This window comes from Salmo trutta, chromosome 33 (assembly GCF_901001165.1).
Source record: "Salmo trutta chromosome 33, fSalTru1.1, whole genome shotgun sequence".
Taxonomy (NCBI): domain Eukaryota; kingdom Metazoa; phylum Chordata; class Actinopteri; order Salmoniformes; family Salmonidae; genus Salmo; species Salmo trutta.
Genome location: NC_042989.1, coordinates 42,069,377 through 42,097,276, shown reverse-complemented (window position 1 = coordinate 42,097,276; position 27,900 = coordinate 42,069,377). Strand labels below are relative to the sequence as shown.

General features: G+C 43.9%; 1 protein-coding gene across 1 annotated transcript; it reads right to left on the bottom strand.

Annotated features, from left to right (window-relative positions):
- Positions 1-1,179: 1,179 nt before the first annotated feature.
- Positions 1,180-26,394, bottom strand: LOC115173029 (enhancer of rudimentary homolog). The gene is made up of 4 exons (XM_029731001.1): positions 26,279-26,394; positions 9,642-9,729; positions 7,752-7,872; positions 1,180-1,829 (listed from the first exon to the last, which is right to left on the bottom strand). The coding sequence occupies exons 1-4, from the start codon at positions 26,279-26,281 to the stop codon at positions 1,727-1,729; spliced, it is 315 nt and encodes a 104-aa protein (XP_029586861.1). The 5' UTR covers positions 26,282-26,394; the 3' UTR covers positions 1,180-1,726.
- Between the last annotated feature and the right edge of the window lie 1,506 nt (positions 26,395-27,900).

The window sequence follows — 27,900 nt, the reverse complement described above, 5'->3', positions numbered from 1 at the left end:
GACTGCCATTAGGTACCGAGATGAGATCCTCAGACCCCTTGTGAGACCATATGCTGGTGCGGTTGGCCCTGGGTTCCTCCTAATGCAAGACAATGCTAGACCTCATGTGGCTGGAGTGTGTCAGCAGTTCCTACAAGAGGAAGGCATTGATGCTATGGACTGGCCCGCCCGTTCCCCAGACCTGAATCTAATTGAGCACATCTGGGACATCATGTCTCGCTCCATCCACCAACGCCACGTTGCACCACAGACTGTCCAGGAGTTGGCGGATGCTTTAGTCCAGGTCTGGGAGGAGATCCATCAGGAGCATGCCCAGGCGTTGTAGGGAGGTCATACAGGCACGTGGAGGCCACACACACTACTGAGCCTCATTTTGACTTGTTTTAAGGACATTACATCAAAGTTGGATCAGCCTGTAGTGTGGTTTTCCACTTTAATTTTGAGTGTGACTCCAAATCCAGACCTCCATGGGTTGATAAATTGGATTTCCATTGATTATTTTTGTGTGATTTTGTTGTCAACACATTCAACTATGTAAAGAAAAAAGTATTTAATAAGATTATTTCATTCATTCAGATCTAGGATGTGTTGTTTAAGTGTTCCCTTTATTTTTTTGAGCAGTATATATATAAAAGGGGCACAGTGCGTTAGGAATGCACACAGTGTACAAAACATTAGGAACACCTTGCTAATATTGAGTTGCACACCCTTTTGCCCTCAGAACAACCTCAATTAGTCGGTTGTTGACAGCGTTCCACAGGGATGCTGGTCCATGTTAACTCCAATGCTTCCCACAGTTGTGTCAAGTTGTCTGGATGTGTTTTGGGTTGTGGACCATTCTTGATACACACGAGAAACTGTTGAGCGTAAAAAACCCAGCAGCGTTGCAGTTCTTGACTTAAACCAGTGCGCCTGGCACCTGCTACCATACCCCCGTTCAAAGGCACTTCAATATTTTGTCTTGCCCATTCACCCTCTGAATGACACACGTACACAATCCATGTCAAGGCTTAAAAAAATCCTTCTTTATTAACCGGTCTCCTCCGCTTCATCTACACTGAATGAAGTGGATTTAACAAGTGACATTAATAAGAGATCATAGGATTCACCTGGTCAGTCTATAGCATAGAAAGAGCAGGTGTTCCTAATGTTTTGTTCACTCAGTGTAGAAAAACCATAAACAGTAACAAATAATCATTTTTTATTTTAAAGTAAAAGACATAAGACATCTTTTTAAAATAGGGGGAATTTTCTTTAAATACAAACATTTTTAACAAAATGTAAGCTGCCTTACCCCCTCCCTCTAGAAAACCTCTCCGTTAAACTAAAAGATAAAATATCCTGATTCATAGCATCATTCAACCCTTCCTTTCCAAATGCTCCAGAGTGAAGGTTCCCCTAAGTACAGATCTAAGATCAGTTTCCCCACTCCAAAAATAAACCATTAGTAGGGAAAAACGCAAAAAACTGACCCAAGCATCTAGGGGCAAATTCACCCTACACAACCCCCCCCCCCCAAAAACCCTGACCCCACCGTAATAACCTCTGATGTCATAGATCGGTCGCGTTCCAGGCAGCCTACATTGCAGATGTTGCATCCACCCAATGGTTGGGCAATGGATTGCTATCTCATAAGATGTGCTTAGCAGACCTGTTAAAACACCTATCCAGGTTGTTGTGAGATCAGGCGTCTGCAATGTAGTCATTCTGAAACTGGGCTTTAGTCTCATTTCCCAGCCTGTTGGGCCTGGCGCCGCAGCAGCACGTAAATCTTCTCCTTGATCCAGTCCTTGTTGTACGGCTGGTACGTCTGTGAGTCCGCACGGTACCTAGAGGAGACAGACGGAACGATATATTAAAACATGGGCTGGTACCTTGAGGAGACAGACGGAACGATATATTAAAACATGGGCTGGTACCTAGAGGAGACAGACGGAACAATATATTAAAACATGGGCTGGTACGTCTGAGTCCGCACGGTACCTAGAGGAGACAGTTATAGTAGTGGTAGTGACTGGTAATAGAAGTGGTAGTGACTGGTTATAGTAGTGGTAGTGACTGGTTATAGTAGTGGTAGTGACTGGTTATAGTAGTGGTAGTGACTGGTTATAGTAGTGGTAGTGACTGGTTATAGTAGTGGTAGTGACTGGTTATAGTAGTGGTGGTGTCTACAGTAGTAATGGTAGTGACTGGTTATAGTAGTGGTAGTGACTGGTTATAGTTATAGTAGTGGTAGTGACTGGTTATAGTAGTGGTAGTGACTGGTTATAGTAGTGGTGGTGTCTACAGTAGTAATGGTAGTGACTGGTTATAGTAGTGGTAGTGACTGGTTATAGTTATAGTAGTGGTAGTGACTGGTTATAGTAGTGGTAGTGACTGGTTATAGTAGTGGTAGTGACTGGTTATAGTAGTGGTAGTGACTGGTTATAGTAGTGGTAGTGACTGGTTATAGTAGTGGTAGTGTCTGGTTATAGTTATAGTAGTGGTAGTGACTGGTTATAGTAGTGGTAGTGACTGGTTATAGTAGTGGTAGTGACTGGTTATAGTAGTGGTGGTGTCTACAGTAGTAATGGTAGTGACTGGTTATAGTAGTGGTAGTGACTGGTTATAGTAGTGGTAGCGACTGGTTATAGTAGTGGTAGCGCTGGTATAGTAGTGGTAGCGACTGGTTATAGTAGTGGTAGCGACTGGTTATAGTAGTGGTAGCGACTGGTTATAGTAGTGGTAGCGACTGGTTATAGTAGTGGTAGCGACTGGTTATAGTAGTGGTAGCGACTGGTTATAGTAGTGGTAGTGACTGGTTATAGTAGTGGTAGTGACTGGTTATAGTAGTGGTAGTGACTGGTTATAGTAGTGGTAGTGACTGGTTATAGTAGTGGTAGTGACTGGTTATAGTAGTGGTAGTGACTGGTTATAGTAGTGGTAGTGACTGGTTATAGTAGTGGTAGTGACTGGTTATAGTAGTGGTAGTGACTGGTTATAGTAGTGGTAGTGACTGGTATAGTAGTGGTAGTGACTGGATATAGTAGTGGTAGTGACTAGTTATAGTTATAGTAGTGGTAGTGACTGGTTATAGTAGTGGTAGTGACTGGTTATAGTAGTGGTAGTGACTGGTTATAGTAGTGGTAGCGACTGGTTATAGTAGTGGTAGCGACTGGTTATAGTAGTGGTAGTGACTGGTTATAGTAGTGGTAGTGACTGGTTATAGTAGTGGTAGTGACTGGTTATAGTAGTGGTAGTGACTGGTTATAGTAGTGGTAGTGACTGTTATAGTAGTGGTAGTGACTGGTTATAGTAGTGGTAGTGACTGGTTATAGTAGTGGTAGTGACTGGTTATAGTAGTGGTAGTGACTGGTTATAGTAGTGGTAGTGTCTGGTTATAGTAGTGGTAGTGTCTGGTTATAGTAGTGATAGCGACTGGTTATAGTAGTGATAGTGACTGGTTATAGTAGTGATAGTGACTGGTTATAGTAGTGGTAGTGTCTGGTTATAGTAGTGGTAGCGACTGGTTATAGTAGTGGTAGCGACTGGTTATAGTAGTGGTAGCGACTGGTTATAGTAGTGGTAGCGACTGGTTATAGTAGTGGTAGCGACTGGTTATAGTAGTGGTAGCGACTGGTTATAGTAGTGGTAGCGACTGGTTATAGTAGTGGTAGCGACTGGTTATAGTAGTGGTAGCGACTGGTTATAGTAGTGGTAGTGACTGGTTATAGTAGTGGTAGTGACTGGTTATAGTAGTGGTAGTGACTGGTTATAGTTATAGTAGTGGTAGTGACTGGTTATAGTTATAGTAGTGGTAGTGACTGGTTGTAGTAGTGGTAGTGTCTAAAGTAGTAATGGTAGTGACTGGTTAAAGTAGTGGTAGTGACTGGTTATAGTAGTGGTAGTGACTGGTTATAGTTATAGTAGTGGTAGTGACTGGTTGTAGTAGTGGTAGTGACTGGTTGTAGTTATAGTAGTGGTAGTGACTGGTTATAGTTATAGTAATGGTAGTGACTGGTTATAGTAGTGGTAGTGTCTACAGTAGTAATGGTAGTGACTGGTTATAGTAGTGGTAGTGACTGGTTATAGTAGTGGTAGTGACTGGTTATAGTTATAGTAGTGGTAGTGACTGGTTATAGTAGTGGTAGTGACTGGTTATAGTAGTGGTAGTGACTGTTAATAGTAGTGGTAGTGAGACTGGTTATAGTATGGTATTGACTGGTTTATAGTAGTGGTAGTGACTGGTTATAGTTATAGTAGTGGTAGTGACTGGTTATAGTAGTGGTAGTGACTGGTTATAGTAGTGGTAGTGACTGGTTATAGTAGTGGTAGCGTCTGGTTATAGTAGTGGTAGTGACTGGTTATAGTAGTGATAGTGACTGGTTATAGTAGTGGTAGTGTCTGGTTATAGTAGTGGTAGTGACTGGTTATAGTAGTGGTAGTGACTGGTTATAGTTATAGTAGTGGTAGTGACTGGTTATAGTAGTGGTAGTGACTGGTTATAGTAGTGGTAGTGACTGGTTGTAGTAGTGGTAGTGACTGGTTATAGTTATAGTAGTGGTAGTGACTGTTATAGTAGTGGTAGTGACTGGTTGTAGTGTAGTGACTGGTTATAGTTATAGTAGTGGTAGTGTCTGGTTATAGTGGTAGTGATGGTTGTGGTAGTGACTGGTTATAGTAGTGGTAGTGCCTGGTTATAGTAGTGGTAGTGACTGGTTATAGTAGTGGTAGTGACTGGTTATAGTAGTGGTAGTGACTGGTTATAGTTTATAGTAGTGGTAGTGACTGGTTATAGTTATAGTAGTGGTAGTGACTGGTTGTAGTAGTGGTAGTGTCTACAGTAGTAATGGTAGTGACTGGTTAAAGTAGTGGTAGTGACTGGTTATAGTAGTGGTAGTGACTGGTTAAAGTAGTGGTAGTGACTGGTTATAGTAGTGGTAGTGACTGGTTATAGTAGTGGTAGTGACTGGTTATAGTAGTGGTAGTGACTGGTTATAGTAGTGGTAGCGTCTGGTTATAGTAGTGGTAGCGTCTGGTTATAGTAGTGGTAGCGACTGGTTATAGTAGTGATAGTGACTGGTTATAGTAGTGGTAGTGACTGGTTATAGTAGTGTTAGTGACTGGTTATAGTACTGGTAGTGACTGGTTATAGTAGTGATAGTGACTGGTTATAGTAGTGGTAGTGACTGGTTATAGTAGTGGTAGTGACTGGTTATAGTAGTGGTAGTGACTGGTTATAGTAATGGTAGTGACTGGTTATAGTAGTGGTAGTGACTGGTTATAGTAGTGGTAGTGACTGGTTATAGTAGTGGTAGTGACTGGTTATAGTTATAGTAGTGGTAGTGACTGGTTATAGTAGTGGTAGTGACTGGTTGTAGTAGTGGTAGTGACTGGTTATAGTTATAGTAGTGGTAGTGACTGGTTGTGGTAGTGACTGGTTATAGTTATAGTAGTGGTAGTGACTGGTTATAGTAGTGGTAGTGACTGGTTATAGTAGTGGTAGTGACTGGTTATAGTAGTGGTAGTGTCTGGTTATAGTAATGGTAGTGACTGGTTATAGTAGTGGTAGTGACTGGTTATAGTAGTGGTAGTGACTGGTTATAGTAGTGGTAGTGACTGGTTATAGTAGTGGTAGTGACTGGTTATAGTAGTGGTAGTGACTGGTTATAGTAGTGGTAGTGACTGGTTATAGTAGTGGTAGTGACTGGTTATAGTAGTGGTAGTGACTGGTTATAGTAGTGGTAGTGACTGGTTATAGTAGTGGTAGTGACTGGTTATAGTAGTGATAGTGAATGGTTATAGTAGTGGTAGTGACTGGTTATAGTTATAGTAGTGGTAGTGACTGGTTATAGTTATAGTAGTGGTAGTGACTGGTTATAGTTATAGTAGTGGTAGTGACTGGTTGTAGTAGTGGTAGTGACTGGTTATAGTAGTGGTAGTGTCTACAGTAGTAATGGTAGTGACTGGTTATAGTAGTGGTAGTGACTGGTTATAGTAGTGGTAGCGACTGGTTATAGTAGTGGTAGCGACTGGTTATAGTAGTGGTAGTGACTGGTTATAGTAGTGGTAGTGACTGGTTATAGTAGTGGTAGTGACTGGTTATAGTAGTGGTAGTGACTGGTTATAGTAGTGGTAGTGACTGGTTATAGTAGTGGTAGTGACTGGTTATAGTAATGGTAGTGACTGGTTATAGTAGTGGTAGTGACTGGTTATAGTAGTGGTTAGTGGACTGGTTATAGTAGTGGTAGTGACTGGTATAGTTAGTGAGGTATGGTGACTAGTTATAGTTATAGTAGTGGTAGTGACTGGTATAGTAGTGGTAGTGACTGGTTATAGTAGTGGTAGTGACTGGTTATAGTAGTGGTTGTGACTGGTTATAGTAGTGGTAGCGACTGGTTATAGTAGTGGTAGCGACTGGTTATAGTAGTGGTAGTGACTGGTTATAGTAGTGGTAGTGACTGGTTATAGTAGTGGTAGTGACTGGTTATAGTTATAGTAGTGGTAGTGACTGGTTATAGTATAGTAGTGGTAGTGACTGGTTGTAGTAGTGGTAGTGACTGGTTGTAGTAGTGGTAGTGACTGGTTGTAGTAGTGGTAGTGACTGGTTGTAGTAGTGGTAGTGTCTACAGTAGTAATGGTAGTGACTGGTTATAGTAGTGGTAGTGACTGGTTATAGTATGTAGTGATGGTTTAGTGACATTAGTGGTAGTGACTGGTTATAGTAGTGGTAGTGACTGGTTATAGTAGTGGTAGTGACTGGTTATAGTAGTGGTAGTGACTGGTTATAGTAATGGTAGTGACTGGTTATAGTAGTGGTAGTGTCTGGTTATAGTAGTGGTAGCGTCTGGTTATAGTAGTGATAGTGACTGGTTATAGTAGTGATAGTGACTGGTTATAGTAGTGATAGTGACTGGTTATAGTAGTGGTAGTGTCTGGTTATAGTAGTGGTAGCGACTGGTTAGACATGCTAACCTCCCCTGTTATTGGTAATGGTGAGAGATTAGATTATACCCCCAAAACATGCTAACCTCCCCTGTTATTGGTAATGGTGAGAGGTTAGAGATTATACCCCCAAGACATGCTAACCTCCCCTGTTATTGGTAATGGTGAGAGGTTAGAGATTATACCCCCAAGACATGCTAACCTCCCCTGTTATTGGTAATGGTGAGAGATTATACCCCCAAGACATGCTAACCTCCCCTGTTATTGGTAATGGTGAGAGATTATACCTCCAAGACATGCTAACCTCCCCTGTTATTGGTAATGGTGAGAGGTTAGATTATACCCCCAAGACATGCTATTGGTAATGGTGAGAGATTATACCCCCAAGACATGCTAACCTCCCCTGTTATTGGTGATGGTGAGGATGATTCCTTTAGGTTTATCTGTAATCATGGTAGCATCCACATTATTTTATTTAACGAGGCAAGTCCGGTAAGAACAAATTCTTATTTTCAATGACGGCCTACCGGGGAACAGTGGATACTGCCTTGTTCAGGGGGCAGAACGACAGATTTTTTACCTTGTCAGCTCGGGGATTCAATCTAGCAACCTTTCGGTTACTGGCCCAACGCTCTAACCACTAGGCTACCTGCCTCCTCAAACCACTAGGCTACGCTGCCGTGGTGGAAAGTCCCACTCCACCCAAATGCATACATCAACTTAGGCTTTGAAATCTTTGACATGGATTGTTTACTTCAGGGGAAAAAATTAGAAAATCCAGACACAAAGCGAAATCCGTGTGAAAATGTACTGCGGTTTTGACTTACACCAAGCAGCTAAGGTCAGCCAGGTCATGGATGAAGTCAAACAGCTGACTGATGTCATACGTGATGGACGGTGTGTTTGGGTTCATTCTCTTTAGGTGTTCCTCGTACATCTTACACACACCTGGAAGGAGAGTCAGACATTAGGTGCAATCTGTCACAGGTATCAAAACTCACCACAAATGATAAAACAGGCCTAGGCATAATTGAGAAAATGATTAGGTCATTTTATGTATTGCACACAGCGTGTATTGCAACGCCATTAAAAAGAGGATTGTTAGCCTTTTTGGTTACTCCACAGTGCACAATAAGGAAGTCTATTCCAGCTGAAGTAGTAAACCACTCCTTTAAGATCAGGCCCCGCTAAGCATTCAACTGGGACAAGAACTGGGCATTTAGCCTATGGGGCGGAGCTCTCAACCCTGTTCCTGGAGAGCTACCCTCCTATAGGTTCACTCCAACCCTGTTCCTGGAGAGCTCCCCTCCTATAGGTTCACTCCAACCCTGTTCCTGGAGAGCTACCCTCCTATAGGTTCACTCCAACCCTGTTCCTGGAGAGCTACCCTCCTATAGGTTCACTCCAACCCTGTTCCTGGAGAGCTACCCTCCTATAGGTTCACTCCAACCCTGTTCCTGGAGAGCTACCCTCCTATAGGTTCACTCCAACCCTGTTCCTGGAGAGCTACCCTCCTATAGGTTCACTCCAACCCTGTTACTGGAGAGCTACCCTCCTATAGGTTCACTCCAACCCTGTTCCTGGAGAGCTACCCTCCTATAGGTTCACTCCAACCCTGTTCCTGGAGAGCTACCCTCCTATAGGTTCACTCCAACCCTGTTCCTGGAGAGCTACCCTCCTATAGGTTCACTCCAACCCTGTTCCTGGAGAGCTACCCTCCTATAGGTTCACTCCAACCCTGTTCCTGGAGAGCTACCCTCCTATAGGTTCACTCCAACCCTGTTCCTGGAGAGCTACCCTCCTATAGGTTCACTCCAACCCTGTTCCTGGAGAGCTGCCCTCCTATAGGTTCATCCAACCCTGTTCCTGGAGAGGGTTGGAGAGCCCTGGACTAGATAGATGTAAACCTACAGTAGGTATCTCTCCAGGAACAGGGTTGGAGAGCCCTGGACTAGATAGATGTAAACCTACAGTAGGTATCTCTCCAGGAACAGGGTTGGAGAGCCCTGGACTAGATAGATGTAAACCTACAGTAGGTATCTCTCCAGGAACAGGGTTGGAGAGCCCTGGACTAGATAGATGTAAACCTACAGTAGGTATCTCTCCAGGAACAGGGTTGGAGAGCCCTGGACTAGATAGATGTAAACCTGCAGTAGGTATCTCTCCAGGAACAGGGTTGGAGAGCCCTGGACTAGATAGATGTAAACCTACAGTAGGTATCTCTCCAGGAACAGGGTTGGAGAGCCCTGGACTAGATAGATGTAAACCTACAGTAGGTATCTCTCCAGGAACAGGGTTGGAGAGCCCTGGACTAGATAGATGTGAACCTACAGTAGGTATCTCTCCAGGAACAGGGTTGGAGAGCCCTGGACTAGATAGATGTAAACCTACAGTAGGTATCTCTCCAGGAACAGGGTTGGAGAGCCCTGGACTAGATAGATGTAAACCTACAGTAGGTATCTCTCCAGGAACAGGGTTGGAGAGCCCTGGACTAGATAGATGTAAACCTACAGTAGGTATCTCTCCAGGAACAGGGTTGGAGAGCCCTGGACTAGATAGATGTAAACCTACAGTAGGTATCTCTCCAGGAACAGGGTTGGAGAGCCCTGGACTAGATAGATGTAAACCTACAGTAGGTATCTCTCCAGGAACAGGGTTGTAGAGCCCTGGGCTAGATAGATGTAAACCTACAGTAGGTATCTCTCCAGTCAATTTACCTTCCATGCACTCGTTGATTGACTCGTAGTCAGCATATGTCCGTCCCTCTGGCCTCTTGGTAGGCTGGACCAACAGGATCGTATGAGACTGCAACAACGACAGAACATAATCATGTCAGTTTTCAAACCAACTTTTCACTTTCAATAAGATTAATACAACTAAAATACCAGGTTAACCAGTATAACACACACAGCCCCGTTAACCGGTATAACACACACAGCCCCGTTAACCGGTATAACACACACAGCCCCGTTAACCGGTATAACACACACAGCCCCGTTAACCGGTATAACACACACAGCCCCGTTAACCCGGTATAACACACACAGCCCTGTTAACCAGTATAAACACACATCCCCGTTGTGTAGACCAGTTATAACACACAGACCCCGTTAACCAGTATAACACAGCAGCCCTGTTAACCAGTATAACACGACACACAGCCCTGTTAAGCCAGTATAACACCACAGCAACACACACATCAGCCCTGTTAACCCAGTATAAACACACAGCCCGGTTAACCAGTATAACCATACCAAACAGCCCCGTCAACCAGTATAACACACAGCCCTGTTAACCAGTATAACACACAGCCCTGTTAACCAGTATAACCACACAGCCCTGTTAACCAGTATAACACACACAGCCCTGTTAACCAGTATAAACACACGCCCTGTTAACCAGTATAACACACAGCCCTGTTAACCAGTATACACACACAGCCCTGTTAACCAGTATAACACACACGCCCCGTTAACCAGTAAGAACACACAGCCCTGTTAACCAGTATAACACACAGCCCTGTTAACCAGTATAACACACAGCCCTGTTAACCAGTATAACACACAGCCCTGTTAACCAGTATAACACAACAGCCCTGTTAACCAGTATAACACACACAGCCCTGTTAACCAGTATAACACACAGCCCTGTTAACCAGTATAACACACACAGCCCTGTTAACCAGTATAACACACACAGCCACGTTAACCAGTATAACACACAGCCCCGTTAACCAGTATAACACACACAGCCCTGTTAACCAGTATAACACACACAGCCCTGTTAACCAGTATAACACACACAGCCCTGTTAACCAGTATAACACACAGCCCTGTTAACCAGTATAACACACACAGCCCCGTTAACCAGTATAACACACAGCCCTGTTAACCAGTATAACACACAGCCCCGTTAACCAGTATAACACACACAGCCCCGTTAACCAGTATAACACACACAGCCCTGTTAACCAGTATAACACACAGCCCTGTTAACCAGTATAACACACAGCCCTGTTAACCAGTATAACACACAGCCCTGTTAACCAGTATAACACACAGCCCTGTTAACCAGTATAACACACACAGCCCTGTTAACCAGTATAACACACACAGCCCTGTTAACCAGTATAACACACACAGCCCTGTTAACCAGTATAACACACACAGCCCTGTTAACCAGTATAACACACAGCCCTGTTAACCAGTATAAACACACAGCCCTGTTAACCAGTATAACACACACAGCCCTGTTAACCAGTATAACACACAGCCCTGTTAACCAGTATAACACACAGCCCTGTTAACCAGTATAACACACAGCCCTGTTAACCAGTATAACACACACAGCCCTGTTAACCAGTATAACACACACAGCCCTGTTAACCAGTATAACACACAGCCCTGTTAACCAGTATAACACACAGCCCTGTTAACCTGTATAACACACAGCCCCGTTAACCAGTATAACACACAGCCCTGTTAACCAGTATAACACACAGCCCTGTTAACCAGTATAACACACAGCCCCGTTAACCAGTATAACACACACAGCCCCGTTAACCAGTATAACACACACCTGTTAACCAGTATAACACACACAGCCCTGTTAACCAGTATAACACACAGCCCTGTTAACCAGTATAACACACACAGCCCTGTTAACCAGTATAACACACAGCCCTGTTAACCAGTATAAACACAGCCTGTTAACCAGTATAACACACACAGCCCCGTTAACCAGTATAACACACGCCCTGTTAACCAGTATAACACACAGCCCTGTTAACCAGTATAACACACACAGCCCTGTTAACCAGTATAACACACAGCCCTGTTAACCAGTATAACACACACAGCCCTGTTAACCAGTATAACACACAGCCCTGTTAACCAGTATAACACACACAGCCTGTTAACCAGTATAACACACAGCCCTGTTAACCAGTATAACACACAGCCCTGTTAACCAGTATAACACACAGCCCTGTTAACCAGTATAACACACAGCCCCGTTAACCAGTATAACACACAGCCCCGTTAACCGGTATAACACACACAGCCCTGTTAACCGGTATAACACACACAGCCCCGTTAACCGGTATAACACACACAGCCCTGTTAACCGGTATAACACACAGCCCTGTTAACCAGTATAACACACAGCCCTGTTAACCAGTATAACACACACAGCCCTGTTAACCAGTATAACACACAGCCCTGTAACCAGTATAACACACAGCCCCGTTAACCAGTATAACACACAGCCCTGTTAACCAGTATAACACACAGCCCTGTTAACCAGTATAACACACCGCCCTGTAACCAGTATAACACACACAGCCCTGTTAACCAGTATAACACACACAGCCCTGTTAACAGTAGTATAACACACAGCCCTGTTAACCAGTATAACACACACAGCCCTGTTAACCAGTATAACACACACAGCCCTGTTAACCAGTATAACACACAGCCCTGTTAACCAGTATAACACACACAGCCCTGTTAACCAGTATAACACACACAGCCTGTTAACCAGTATAACACACAGCCCTGTTAACCAGTATAACACACAGCCCCGTTAACCAGTATAACACACACAGCCCTGTTAACCAGTATAACACACACAGCCCTGTTAACCAGTATAACACACACAGCCCTGTTAACCAGTATAACACACAGCCCTGTTAACCAGTATAACACACAGCCTGTTAACCAGTATAACACACACAGCCCTGTTAACCAGTATAACACACAGCCCTGTTAACCAGTATAAACACAGCCCTGTTAACCAGTATAACACACAGCCCTGTTAACCAGTATAACACACAGCCCTGTTAACCAGTATAACACACAGCCCTGTTAACCAGTATAACACACAGCCCTGTTAACCAGTATAACACACAGCCCTGTTAACCAGTATAACACACAGCCCTGTTAACCAGTATAACACACAGCCCTGTTAACCAGTATAACACACAGCCCTGTTAACCAGTATAACACACAGCCCTGTTAACCAGTATAACACACACAGCCCTGTTAACCAGTATAACACACACAGCCCTGTTAACCAGTATAACACACAGCCCTGTTAACCAGTATAACACACAGCCCTGTTAACCAGTATAACACACAGCCCTGTTAACCAGTATAACACACAGCCCTGTTAACCAGTATAACACACACAGCCCCGTTAACCAGTATAACACACAGCCCCGTTAACCAGTATAACACACACAGCCCTGTTAACCAGTATAACACACACAGCCCTGTTAACCAGTATAACACACACAGCCCTGTTAACCAGTATAACACACAGCCCCGTTAACCAGTATAACACACAGCCCCGTTAACCAGTATAACACACAGCCCCGTTAACCAGTATAACACACAGCCCCGTTAACCAGTATAACACACAGCCCCGTTAACCAGTATAACACACAGCCCTGTTAACCAGTATAACACACAGCCCTGTTAACCAGTATAACACACAGCCCTGTTAACCAGTATAACACACAGCCCTGTTAACCAGTATAACACACAGCCTGTTAACCAGTATAACACACACAGCCATGTAACCAGTAAACACACACAGCCCTGTTAACCAGTATAACACACACAGCCCTGTTAACCAGTATAACACACAGCCCTGTTAACCAGTATAACACACAGCCCTGTTAACCAGTATAACACACAGCCCTGTTAACCAGTATAACACACAGCCCTGTTAACCAGTATAACACTCACAGCCCTGTTAACCAGTATAACACACAGCCCTGTTAACCAGTATAACACACAGCCCTGTTAACCAGATAAACACACAGCCCTGTTAACCAGTATAACACACACAGCCCTGTTAACCAGTATAACACACACAGCCCTGTTAACCAGTATAACACAGCCCTGTTAACCAGTATAACACACAGCCCTGTTAACCAGTATAACACACAGCCCGTTAACCAGTATAACACACAGCCCTGTTAACCAGTATAACACACAGCCCTGTTAACCAGTATAACACACAGCCCTGTTAACCAGTATAACACACACAGCCCCGTTAACCAGTATAACACACACAGCCCTGTTAACCAGTATAACACACAGCCCTGTTAACCAGTATAACACACAGCCCTGTTAACCAGTATAACACACACAGCCCTGTTAACCAGTATAACACACAGCCCTGTTAACCAGTATAACACACAGCCCTGTTAACCAGTATAACACACACAGCCCCGTTAACCAGTATAACACACAGCCCTGTTAACCAGTATAACACACAGCCCTGTTAACCAGTATAACACACAGCCCCGTTAACCAGTATAACACACAGCCCCGTTAACCAGTATAACACACACAGCCCTGTTAACCAGTATAACACACACAGCCCTGTTAACCAGTATAACACACAGCCCTGTTAACCAGTATAACACACAGCCCTGTTAACCAGTATAACACACAGCCCTGTTAACCAGTATAACACACACAGCCCTGTTAACCAGTATAACACACAGCCCTGTTAACCAGTATAACACACAGCCCTGTTAACCAGTATAACACACACAGCCCTGTTAACCAGTATAACACACACAGCCCTGTTAACCAGTATAACACACACAGCCCTGTTAACCAGTAAACACACAGCCCTGTTAACCAGTATAACACACAGCCCTGTTAACCAGTATAACACACACAGCCCTGTTAACCAGTATAACACACACAGCCCTGTTAACCAGTATAACACACACAGCCCCGTTAACCAGTATAACACACACAGCCCCGTTAACCAGTATAACACACACAGCCCTGTTAACCAGTATAACACACAGCCCTGTTAACCAGTATAACACACAGCCCTGTTAACCAGTATAACACACAGCCCTGTTAACCAGTATAACACACAGCCCTGTTAACCAGTATAACACACAGCCCTGTTAACCAGTATAACACACAGCCCTGTTAACCAGTATAACACACAGCCCTGTTAACCAGTATAACACACAGCCCTGTTAACCAGTATAACACACAGCCCCGTTAACCAGTATAACACACACAGCCCCGTTAACCGGTATAACACACACAGCCCCGTTAACCGGTATAACACACACAGCCCCGTTAACCGGTATAACACACAGCCCCGTTAACCGGTATAACACACAGCCCTGTTAACCAGTATAACACACAGCCCCGTTAACCAGTATAACACACACAGCCCCGTTAACCGGTATAACACACACAGCCCCGTTAACCGGTATAACACACAGCCCTGTTAACCAGTATAACACACAGCCCTGTTAACCAGTATAACACACACAGCCCTGTTAACCAGTATAACACACAGCCCTGTTAACCAGTATAACACACACAGCCCTGTTAACCAGTATAACACACAGCCCTGTTAACCAGTATAACACACAGCCCTGTTAACCAGTATAACACACAGCCCTGTTAACCAGTATAACACACAGCCCTGTTAACCAGTATAACACACAGCCCTGTTAACCAGTATAACACACAGCCCTGTTAACCAGTATAACACACAGCCCTGTTAACCAGTAAACACACAGCCCTGTTAACCAGTATAACACACAGCCCTGTTAACCAGTATAACACACACAGCCCTGTTAACCAGTATAACACACAGCCCTGTTAACCAGTATAACACACAGCCCTGTTAACCAGTATAACACACACAGCCCCGTTAACCAGTATAACACACACAGCCCCGTTAACCAGTATAACACACACAGCCCTGTTAACCAGTATAACACAGCCCTGTTAACCAGTATAACACACACAGCCCTGTTAACCAGTATAACACACAGCCCTGTTAACCAGTATAACACACAGCCCTGTTAACCAGTATAACACACAGCCCTGTTAACCAGTATAACACACAGCCCCGTTAACCAGTATAACACACAGCCCTGTTAACCAGTATAACACACAGCCCTGTTAACCAGTATAACACACAGCCCCGTTAACCAGTATAACACACAGCCCTGTTAACCAGTATAACACACACAGCCCTGTTAACCAGTATAACACACAGCCCTGTTAACCAGTATAACACACAGCCCTGTTAACCAGTATAACACACAGCCCTGTTAACCAGTATAACACACAGCCCTGTTAACCAGTATAACACACACAGCCCTGTTAACCAGTATAACACACAGCCCTGTTAACCAGTATAACACACAGCCCTGTTAACCAGTATAACACACAGCCCTGTTAACCAGTATAACACACAGCCCTGTTAACCAGTATAAACACACAGCCCTGTTAACCAGTAAACACACAGCCCTGTTAACCAGTATAACACACAGCCCTGTTAACCAGTATAACACACAGCCCTGTTAACCAGTATAACACACACAGCCCTGTTAACCAGTATAACACACAGCCCTGTTAACCAGTATAACACACAGCCCCGTTAACCAGTATAACACACAGCCCTGTTAACCAGTATAACACACACAGCCCTGTTAACCAGTATAACACACAGCCCTGTTAACCAGTATAACACACAGCCCTGTTAACCAGTATAACACACAGCCCTGTTAACCAGTATAACACACACCCCTGTAACCAGTAAACACACACAGCCCTGTTAACCAGTATAACACACAGCCCTGTTAACCAGTATAACACACAGCCCTGTTAACCAGTATAACACACAGCCCTGTTAACCAGTATAACACACAGCCCTGTTAACCAGTATAACACACACAGCCCTGTTAACCAGTATAACACACAGCCCTGTTAACCAGTATAACACACAGCCCTGTTAACCAGTATAACACACAGCCCTGTTAACCAGTATAACACACAGCCCTGTTAACCAGTATAACACACAGCCCTGTTAACCAGTATAACACACACAGCCCTGTTAACCAGTATAACACACACAGCCCTGTTAACCAGTATAACACACAGCCCTGTTAACCAGTATAACACACAGCCCTGTTAACCAGTATAACACACACAGCCCTGTTAACCAGTATAACACACAGCCCTGTTAACCAGTATAACACACAGCCCTGTTAACCAGTATAACACACACAGCCCTGTTAACCAGTATAACACACACAGCCCTGTTAACCAGTATAACACACAGCCCTGTTAACCGGTATAACACACACAGCCCCGTTAACCAGTATAACACACAGCCCTGTTAACCAGTATAACACACAGCCCTGTTAACCAGTATAACACACAGCCCTGTTAACCAGTATAACACACACAGCCCTGTTAACCAGTATAACACACACAGCCCTGTTAACCAGTATAACACACAGCCCTGTTAACCAGTATAACACACAGCCCTGTTAACCAGTATAACACACAGCCCTGTTAACCAGTATAACACACAGCCCTGTTAACCAGTATAACACACACAGCCCTGTTAACCAGTATAACACAGCCCTGTTAACCAGTATAACACACAGCCCTGTTAACCAGTATAACACACAGCCCTGTTAACCAGTATAACACACACAGCCCTGTTAACCAGTATAACACACACAGCCCTGTTAACCAGTATAACACACACAGCCCTGTTAACCAGTATAACACACAGCCCTGTTAACCAGTATAACACACCCCCTGTTAACCAGTATAACACACAGCCCTGTTAACCAGTATAACACACAGCCCTGTTAACCAGTATAACACACACAGCCCTGTTAACCAGTATAACACACAGCCCTGTTAACCAGTATAACACACAGCCCTGTTAACCAGTATAACACACAGCCCTGTTAACCAGTATAACACACAGCCCTGTTAACCAGTATAACACACAGCCCTGTTAACCGTATAACACACACAGCCCTGTTAACCAGTATAAACACAGCCCTGTTAACCAGTATAACACAGCCCTGTTAACCAGTATAACACACCAGCCCTGTTAACCAGTATAACCACACAGCCCTGTTAACCAGTATAACACACAGCCCTGTTAACCAGTATACACCCAGCCCTGTTAACCAGTATAACACACAGCCCTGTTAACCAGTATAACACACACAGCCCTGTTAACCAGTATAACACACAGCCCTGTTAACCAGTATACAACACCAGCCCCGTTAACCAGTATAACACAGCCCCGTTAACCAGTATAACACAGCCCCGTTAACCAGTATAACACAGCCCCGTTAACCAGTATAACACAGCCCCGTTAACCAGTATAACACACACCCGCCCTGTTAACCAGTATACACACAGCCCTGTTAACCAGTATAACACACAGCCCTGTTACAACACCAGTATAACACCAGCCCTGTTAACCAGTAAACACACAGCCCTGTTAACCAGTATAACACACAGCCCTGTTAACCAGTATAACACACAGCCCTGTTAACCAGTATAACACACAGCAACCAGTAAACACACACAGCCCTGTTAACCAGTATAACACACAGCCCTGTTAACCAGTATACACACACACCACAGCCCTGTTAACCAGTATACACACACAGCCCTGTTAACCAGTATAACACACAGCCCTGTTAACCAGTATAACACACAGCCCTGTTAACCAGTATAACACAGCCCTGTTAACCAGTATAACACACACAGCCCTGTTAACCAGTATAACACACACAGCCCTGTTAACCAGTATAACACACACAGCCCTGTTAACCAGTATAACACACACAGCCCTGTTAACCAGTATAACACACAGCCCCGTCAACCAGTATAACACACAGCCCTGTTAACCAGTATAACACACACAGCCCTGTTAACCAGTATAACACACAGCCCTGTTAACCAGTATAACACACAGCCCTGTTAACCAGTATAACACACACAGCCCTGTTAACCAGTATAACCAGCCTGTTAACCAGTATAAACACACCAGCCCTGTTAACCAGTATAACACACAGCCCTGTTAACCAGTATAAACACAGCCCTGTTAACCAGTATAACACACAGCCCTGTTAACCAGTATAACACACACAGCCCTGTTAACCAGTATAACACACAGCCCTGTTAACCAGTATAACACACACAGCCCTGTTAACCAGTATAACACACAGCCCTGTTAACCAGTATAACACACACAGCCCTGTTAACCAGTATAACACACACAGCCCTGTTAACCAGTATAACACACAGCCCTGTTAACCAGTATAACACACACAGCCCTGTTAACCAGTATAACACACAGCCCTGTTAACCAGTATAAACACACAGCCCTGTTAACCAGTATAACACACAGCCCTGTTAACCAGTATAACACAGCCCTGTTAACCAGTATAACACACAGCCCTGTTAACCAGTATAACACACAGCCCTGTTAACCAGTATAACACACAGCCCTGTTAACCAGTATAACACACACAGCCCTGTTAACCAGTATAACACACAGCCCCGTTAACCAGTATAACACACAGCCCTGTTAACCAGTATAACACACACATCCCGTTAACCAGTATAACACACAGCCTGCCCTGTAACCAGTATAACACACACAGCCCTGTTAACCAGTATAACACACCAGCCCTGTTAACCAGTATAACACACAGCCCTGTTAACCAGTATAACACACAGCCCTGTTAACCAGTATAACACACAGCCCCGTTAACCAGTATAACACACAGCCCCGTTAACCAGTATACACACAGCCCTGTTAACCAGTATAACACAACAGCCCTGTTAACCAGTATAACACACACCCCTGTTAACCAGTATAACACACAGCCCTGTTAACCAGTATAACACACACAGCCCTGTTAACCAGTATAACACACACCAGCCCTGTTAACCAGTATAACACACAAGCCCTGTTAACCAGTATAACACACAGCCCGTTAACCAGTATAACACCCACAGCCCCTGTTAACCAGTATAACACACACAGCCCTGTTAACCCGTATAACACACAGCCCTGTTAACCAGTATAACACACAGCCCTGTTAACAGTATAACACACACAGCCCATGTTAACCAGTATAACAACAGCCCTGTTAACCAGTAACACACAGCCTGTAACCAGTATAACACACAGCCCTGTTAACCCAGTATAACACACAGCACTGTTAACCCAGTATAACACACAGCCCTGTTAACCAGTATAACACACACAGCCCTGTTAACCAGTATAACACACAGCCCTGTTAACCAGTATAACACACAGCCCTGTAACAGTATAACACACACAGCCCTGTTAACCAGTCTAAACCCACACGCCCTGTTAACCAGTCTACCACAACAGCCCTGTTAACCAGTTATAACACACAGCCCTGTTAACCAGTTATACACACACAGCCTGTTAACCAGTATAACCACACAGCCCTGTTAACCAGTATAACACACACAGCCCTGTTAACCAGCTAAACACACACAGCCCTGTTAACCAGTATAACACACAGCCCTGTTAACCAGTATAACACACACGCCCTGTTAACCAGTATAACACACAGCCCTGTTAACCAGTATAACACACAGCCCTGTTAACCAGTATAACACACACAGCCCTGTTAACCAGTATAACACAGCCCTGTTAACCAGTATAACACACAGCCCTGTTAACCAGTATAACACACAGCCCTGTTAACCAGTATAACACACACAGCCCTGTTAACCAGTATAACACACAGCCCCGGACCAGTTAACACAGTATACACACACAGCCCCGTTAACCAGTATAACACACACAGCCCTGTTAACCAGTATAACACCACAGCCCTGTTAACCAGTATAACACACACAGCCCTGTTAACCAGTATAACACACAGCCCTTTAACCAGTATAACACACACAGCCCTGTTAACCAGTATACCACACACAGCCCTGTTAACCAGTATAACACACACACCCCTGTTAACCAGTATAACAACACAGCCCTGTTAACCAGTATAACACACAGCCCTGTTAACCAGTATAACACACAGCCCTGTTAACCAGTATAACACACAGCCCTGTTAACCAGTATAACACACACAGCCCTGTTAACCAGTATAACACACAGCCCTGTTAACCAGTATAACACACAGCCCTGTTAACCAGTATAACACACAGCCCTGTTAACCAGTATAACACACAGCCCTGTTAACCAGTATAACACACAGCCCTGTTAACCAGTATAACACACAGCCCCGTTAACCAGTATAACACACAGCCCCGTTAACCAGTATAACACACAGCCCTGTTAACCAGTATAACACACAGCCCTGTTAACCAGTATAACACACACAGCCCTGTTAACCAGTATAACACACAGCCCTGTTAACCAGTATAACACACACAGCCCTGTTAACCAGTATAACACACAGCCCTGTTAACCAGTATAACACACACAGCCCTGTTAACCAGTATAACACACAGCCCTGTTAACCAGTATAACACACACAGCCCTGTTAACCAGTATAACACACAGCCCTGTTAACCAGTATAACACACAGCCCTGTTAACCAGTATAACACAGCCCTGTTAACCAGTATAACACAGCCCTGTTAACCAGTATAACACACAGCCCTGTTAACCAGTATAACACACAGCCCCGTTAACCAGTATAACACACAGCCCTGTTAACCAGTATAACACACAGCCCTGTTAACCAGTATAACACACACAGCCCTGTTAACCAGTATAACACACAGCCCTGTTAACCAGTATAACACACAGCCCCGTTAACCAGTATAACACACAGCCCTGTAACCAGTTATAACACACAGCCCTGTAAACAGTATAACACACAGCCCCTGTTAACCAGTATACACACACAGCCCCTGTTAACCAGTATAACACACACAGCCCTGTTAACCAGTATAAACACAGCCCTGTTAACCAGTATACACACACAGCCCTGTTAACCAGTATAACACACAGCCTGTTAACCAGTATAACACACAGCCCTGTTAACCAGTATAACACACAGCCCTGTTAACCAGCTATAACACACACAGCCCCTGTTAACAGTATAACACACAGCCCTGTTAACCAGTATAAACACACAGCCTGTTAACCAGTATAACACACAGCCATGTTAACCAGTATAACACACAGCCCTGTTACCCAGTATAAACACACAGCCCTGTTAACCAGTATAACACACCGCCCTGTTAACCAGTTATAACACACAGCCCTGTTAACCAGTATAACACACAGCCCTGTTAACCAGTATAAAACACAGCCCTGTTAACCAGTATAAACACACAGCCCTGTTAACCAGATAACACACAAGCCCTGTTAACCAGTATAAACCACAGCCCTGTTAACCAGTATAACACACCCCAGCCCTGTAACCAGTATAAACACACAGCCCTGTTAACCAGTATAACACACAGCCCTGTTAACCAGTATAACAACACACAGTATAACAACACACCAGCCCTGTTAACCAGTATAACAACACAGCCCTCCTGTTACCAGTATACCACCCCAGCCGCCCTGTTAACAGTATAACACACAGCCTGTTAACCAGTATAACACACAGCCCTGTTAACCAGTATAACACACAGCCTGTTAACCAGTATAACACACAGCCCTGTTAACCAGTATAACACAACAGCCCTGTTAACCAGTTATAACACACAGCCCTGTTAACCAGTATAACACCAGGCCTGTTAACCAGTATAACACACACAGCCCTGTTAACCAGTATAACACACACAGCCCTGTTAACCAGTATAACACCACAGCCCTGTAACCAGTATAACACACAGCCCCGTTAACCAGTATAACACACAGCCCTGTTAACCAGTATAACACACAGCCCTGTTAACCAGTATAACACACACAGCCCTGTTAACCAGTATAACACACAGCCCTGTAACCAGTTATAACACACAACAGCCTGTTAACCAGTATAACACACACAGCCCTGTAACCAGTATAAACACACAGCCCTGTTAACAGTTAACCAGTATAACACACACAGCCCTGTTAACCAGTATAACACCACAGCCCTGTTAACCAGTATAACACACAGCCCTGTTAACCAGTATAACACACAGCCCTGTTAACCAGTATAACACACAGCCCTGTTAACCAGTATAACACACACAGCCCTGTTAACCAGTATCACACACAGCCCTGTTAACCAGTATAACACACAGCCCTGTTAACCAGTATAACACACACAGCCCTGTTAACCGGTATAACACACACAGCCCTGTTAACCAGTATAACACACAGCCCTGTTAACCAGTATAACACACACAGCCCTGTTAACCAGTATAACACACAGCCCTGTTAACCAGTATAACACACAGCCCTGTTAACCAGTATAACACACAGCCCTGTTAACCAGTATAACACACACAGCCCTGTTAACCAGTATAACACACACAGCCCTGTTAACCAGTATAACACACAGCCCTGTTAACCAGTATAACACACAGCCCTGTTAACCAGTATAAACACAGCCCTGTTAACCAGTATAACACACAGCCCTGTTAACCAGTATAACACACAGCCCTGTTAACCAGTATAACACACACAGCCCTGTTAACCAGTATAACACACACAGCCCTGTTAACCAGTATAACACACACAGCCCTGTTAACCAGTATAACACACAGCCCTGTTAACCAGTATAACACACAGCCCTGTTAACCAGTATAACACACAGCCCTGTTAACCAGTATACACACAGCCCTGTTAACCAGTATAAACACAGCCCTGTTAACCAGTATAACACACAGCCCTGTTAACCAGTATAACACACAGCCCTGTTAACCAGTATAACACACAGCCCTGTTAACCAGTATAACACACAGCCCTGTTAACCAGTATAACACACACACCCTGTTAACCAGTATAACACACACAGCCCTGTTAACCAGTATAACACACAGCCCTGTTAACCAGGTATAACACACACCAGCCCCTGTTAACCAGTATAACACACAGCCCTGTTAAACCAGTATAACACACAGCCCTGTTAACAGTATAACACAGCCCTGTTAACCCGTATAACACACAGCCCTGTTAACCAGTATAACACACAGCCCTGTTAACCAGTATAACACACACAGCCCTGTTAACCAGTATAACACACACAGCCCTGTTAACCAGTATAACACACACAGCCCTGTTAACCAAGCAGTGCCCAAGTTTACATTCCAATTGTTTGACGCTACCATCACCTCTCCAAGTCCAAACCAATCACGGGTGTCAATGGTACCCGCTCCATTCTGCCTCCCATCTGCAGCAGGATGTTGCCTAATTGCAAGGCTGATTAGCGAGACAAACAAGTGGCAAACAGGTGTACAATAAGCGAGACAACTTTGAATCCATGTTTGGTTTTTGATTTGGAGGGGGTGGTAGCATCAAACAATTGGATTTTATACTTTTGGGGCATTGCTCAGAGATGCAAAACGACAAAGTTTGCATCAGAACCATCTACCGATTACAGACACCGTCAAACGTGGGACAATTGCTACTAAAACAGGTACAGCATTATCTTGCAAGCAGAGGTGATGCCAACGCAGGGCCCAGATTGAATACTGGCCCACCCAATCAAACTGGCTTAATAAAATATATTGAAAAATAAAAATAAAAATAAATTAACTTGATTTCGTTGGCTGTATTATCAGACTAATCAGAAGGGTTGAAAATGCAGTAGGAGGTTCCTGGAATCTAATTGGTTATATTGTAGTAATATGGTAAATATTAAATAGCTGATTGTCAAGCTGCGGCTATCAGTGAGAAGCATGAAAAATAGCCCTATGTCAAAGTTAAATTGCAGGATAAACACAAAAGTCTGAATGATTTAAACGTAGTGTATTCCCATTAGTAGACTACACCAGGCCCCATCTCCTACCCTCCTCGTCCAGTCTAGACGGTAGACTACACTTCCCTCCTCATCCAGTCTAGACCGTAGACTACACCAGGACCCATCGTCCAGTCTAGACGGTAGACTACACCAGGACCCATCGTCCAGTCTAGACGGTAGACTACACCAGGACCCATCGTCCAGTCTAGACGGTAGACTACACCAGGACCCATCGTCCAGTCTAGACGGTAGACTACACCAGGACCCATCGTCCAGTCTAGACGGTAGACTACACCAGGACCCATCGTCCAGTCTAGACGGTAGACTACACCAGGACCCATCGTCCAGTCTAGACGGTAGACTACACCAGGACCCATCGTCCAGTCTAGACGGTAGACTACACCAGGACCCATCGTCCAGTCTAGACGGTAGACTACACCAGGACCCATCTCCTTCCCTCCTCGTCCAGTCTAGACCGTAGACCCGGTGTTTGAAGGTTCAGAAATGTCAATAATCCTCGGTTGCCATATGGCTGTGGAAACCTATAGCCTTTATCTTTCATCAGCAATCCTTCAAATTCAAAATATACTGTAGCAGTTTCACACAGATCCACAAGCTGAAAGGAACCACACTTTCTACCGAATTAGCTTGTGTTCAGCCCATGTAACCATGCGCTGTAACATGGATATATGGCCGTGTGGGAACATGCGCTGTAACATGGATATATGGCCGTGTGGGACCATGCGCTGTAACATGGATATATGGCCGTGTGGGAACATGCGCTGTAACATGGATATATGGCCGTGTGGGACCATGCGCTGTAACATGGATATATGGCCGTGTGGGACCATGCGCTGTAACATGGATATATGGCCGTGTGGGACCATGCGCTGTAACATGGATATATGGCCGTGTGGGACCATGCGCTGTAACATGGATATATGGCCGTGTGGAAACATGCGCTGTAACATGGATATATGGCCGTGTGGGAACATGCGCTGTAACATGGATATATGGCCGTGTGGGAACATGCGCTGTAACATGGATATATGGCCATGTGGGACCATGCGCTGTAACATGGATATATGGCCGTGTGGAAACACTAACAAGGTGAGAGTATCTATTTAACCTTTTTTTTTTTTAAATATTTCTCGCTGATAATGAAAGAGAAGGTCCTTATTAAGCCTCCAAACCCCGTACCGCAAGCGACGCGTTTTAATGTTCAGATTGAGTTTCGGGATTTTTAACTAAACTTCCGCCTTACATGAGACGCCTTTGTCCAGTGACTAATGTAAAGTGGAACAGAGTTATGACAATAGGGCTACAGTGAGCTTTAACTCGGAATAAAACACAGGATGACAATGGCTGGTCAATTAACACGCAGACTGAAATATAGGGTTTTACATTATTATAACATGTTGTAATATAAGAAGCTGGTTTACGACAAGTCATATGTTTAAAAAAACGACTCACTTCGTTAGCAAACTAGCTAACGTTGATTGACATGCGTGAACAATTTCAAAACAAGGCTAGCTAGCAATATACTCAATATTTTCCCCAGGTAAACTACTCGAATGCAAATCTATAGATGTTATTTAAAATTAAAAATAAAATTAAAACTAACCATAATTCCTTCACCGTGTCCTTGAAGTAAGTAAAGATTTTTCTCGTGGTTCACGGTTTAGATTTGATGGCACAACGAGAGCGGAAATGACCTTTGATACCGGAAGTATTACTTTTAGGTAGTGGAGAAGGGTTAGTGCTATTCTCGATCCTTGGGACGGTCCTGAACCGGTTTTGACGTGTGTGAGGTGTTTTACGGTCAAATTGGGCTGCTTTGAAAACGATGTCGCGGGTGAAAATGTATTGGTCGTGGTCTGCGGGGTTTGTGGGCTATATCAAACTTGCACCGCGGCCGCCATGGCATTTCTCTTAATATTATATATATATATATATATATATATATATATATATATATATATATATATATATATATATATATATATATATATATTTCACTGTGACCTGCTGCTGACTGTCAGGCAGGGAGGCAGTCTGCTCCTCAGTAGCAAATCAAATGTATTTATAAAGCCCTTCTTACATCAGCTGATGTCTCAAAGTGCTGTACAGAAACCCAGCCTAAAACCCCCCAAAACAGCAAGCAATGCAGGTGTAGAAGCACGGTGGCCAGGGAAAACTCCTTAGAAAGCAGGGGCGAAAATCTGATATCAATTTTGGAGGGGACAATTACATGAAATTTTCTCAAGAGCAATTCCTGAGGGGGACACCCAAAGTAGTGCTGTAACACATAGCCTACATTGTAATATGGTAAATGTATATTGAGGAACCAAAGAAATGAGGTGTTTGCCGTACTCCTAACTACCGGTACCGAAAACTACACAACTAATCACAACAGCAATACCATTTCCTTTAACAAATCTTAGTTCAGTCACCAGTTTAAGTTGAGAGTGGGGGTATCCATGGCATTTTCCAATTATGTTCCTATTTTACAAGTAAAAAAAATGGAGAACCTTTCATGTTGCCAAACAAAGACTCAACAAACTTACCTGAGACTCCCTGTCTCTGCCAGTCTGTCCCTGCATATCTGTCCCCAACTCTGTGTGCCATCTGTTGCCTGCTCTGCCTAATGACATCATTGTGAAACATTTCCATTAGAATTTCATTTCTTTCTTATGAACATTTTATCAACTAGTCTTTGAGATATTAGGCTACTAGGGTTCTTACTTTGCGTTTTGGTGTACTGAAAAATACTCTGATGTCCGTCTTTTATTTTTCTGCCATTTTTCTACCTGGCTGGCTGGCTGGCTACACACACAGTGTGTAGGTTATTTACAGTAGGAGATGGGCTTCTATCATCTTATATTTTATCATTCTATTTGGGCTTCGATCTAAAAGGTAGCTAGCAAATGTGAAACGGATTAAAATGACAAGAGTTGACAGCTGTATGAGTTCACCATTTACACAACATATGCTGCAACCTTTTGTAATTTTAATAGTTTGTTTCATATTGGCTGGCTTCCAACAATAGCTGAATTTGCAAAGCAAGCGAGCACCAATTCCGTTTCAGTGGTGTTTGCTATAATCTTTGCTACCCGGGTTAAATAAAATAAATAAATAAAAGTTCCCTTGCAACAATTTAGCTTTTGCAACGAGACCATTAAATATATTTAAGACAATGGTAGAAGAAGAGTGTAGTTCTGTTCAGTTTGGACTTCAGTTTATCGC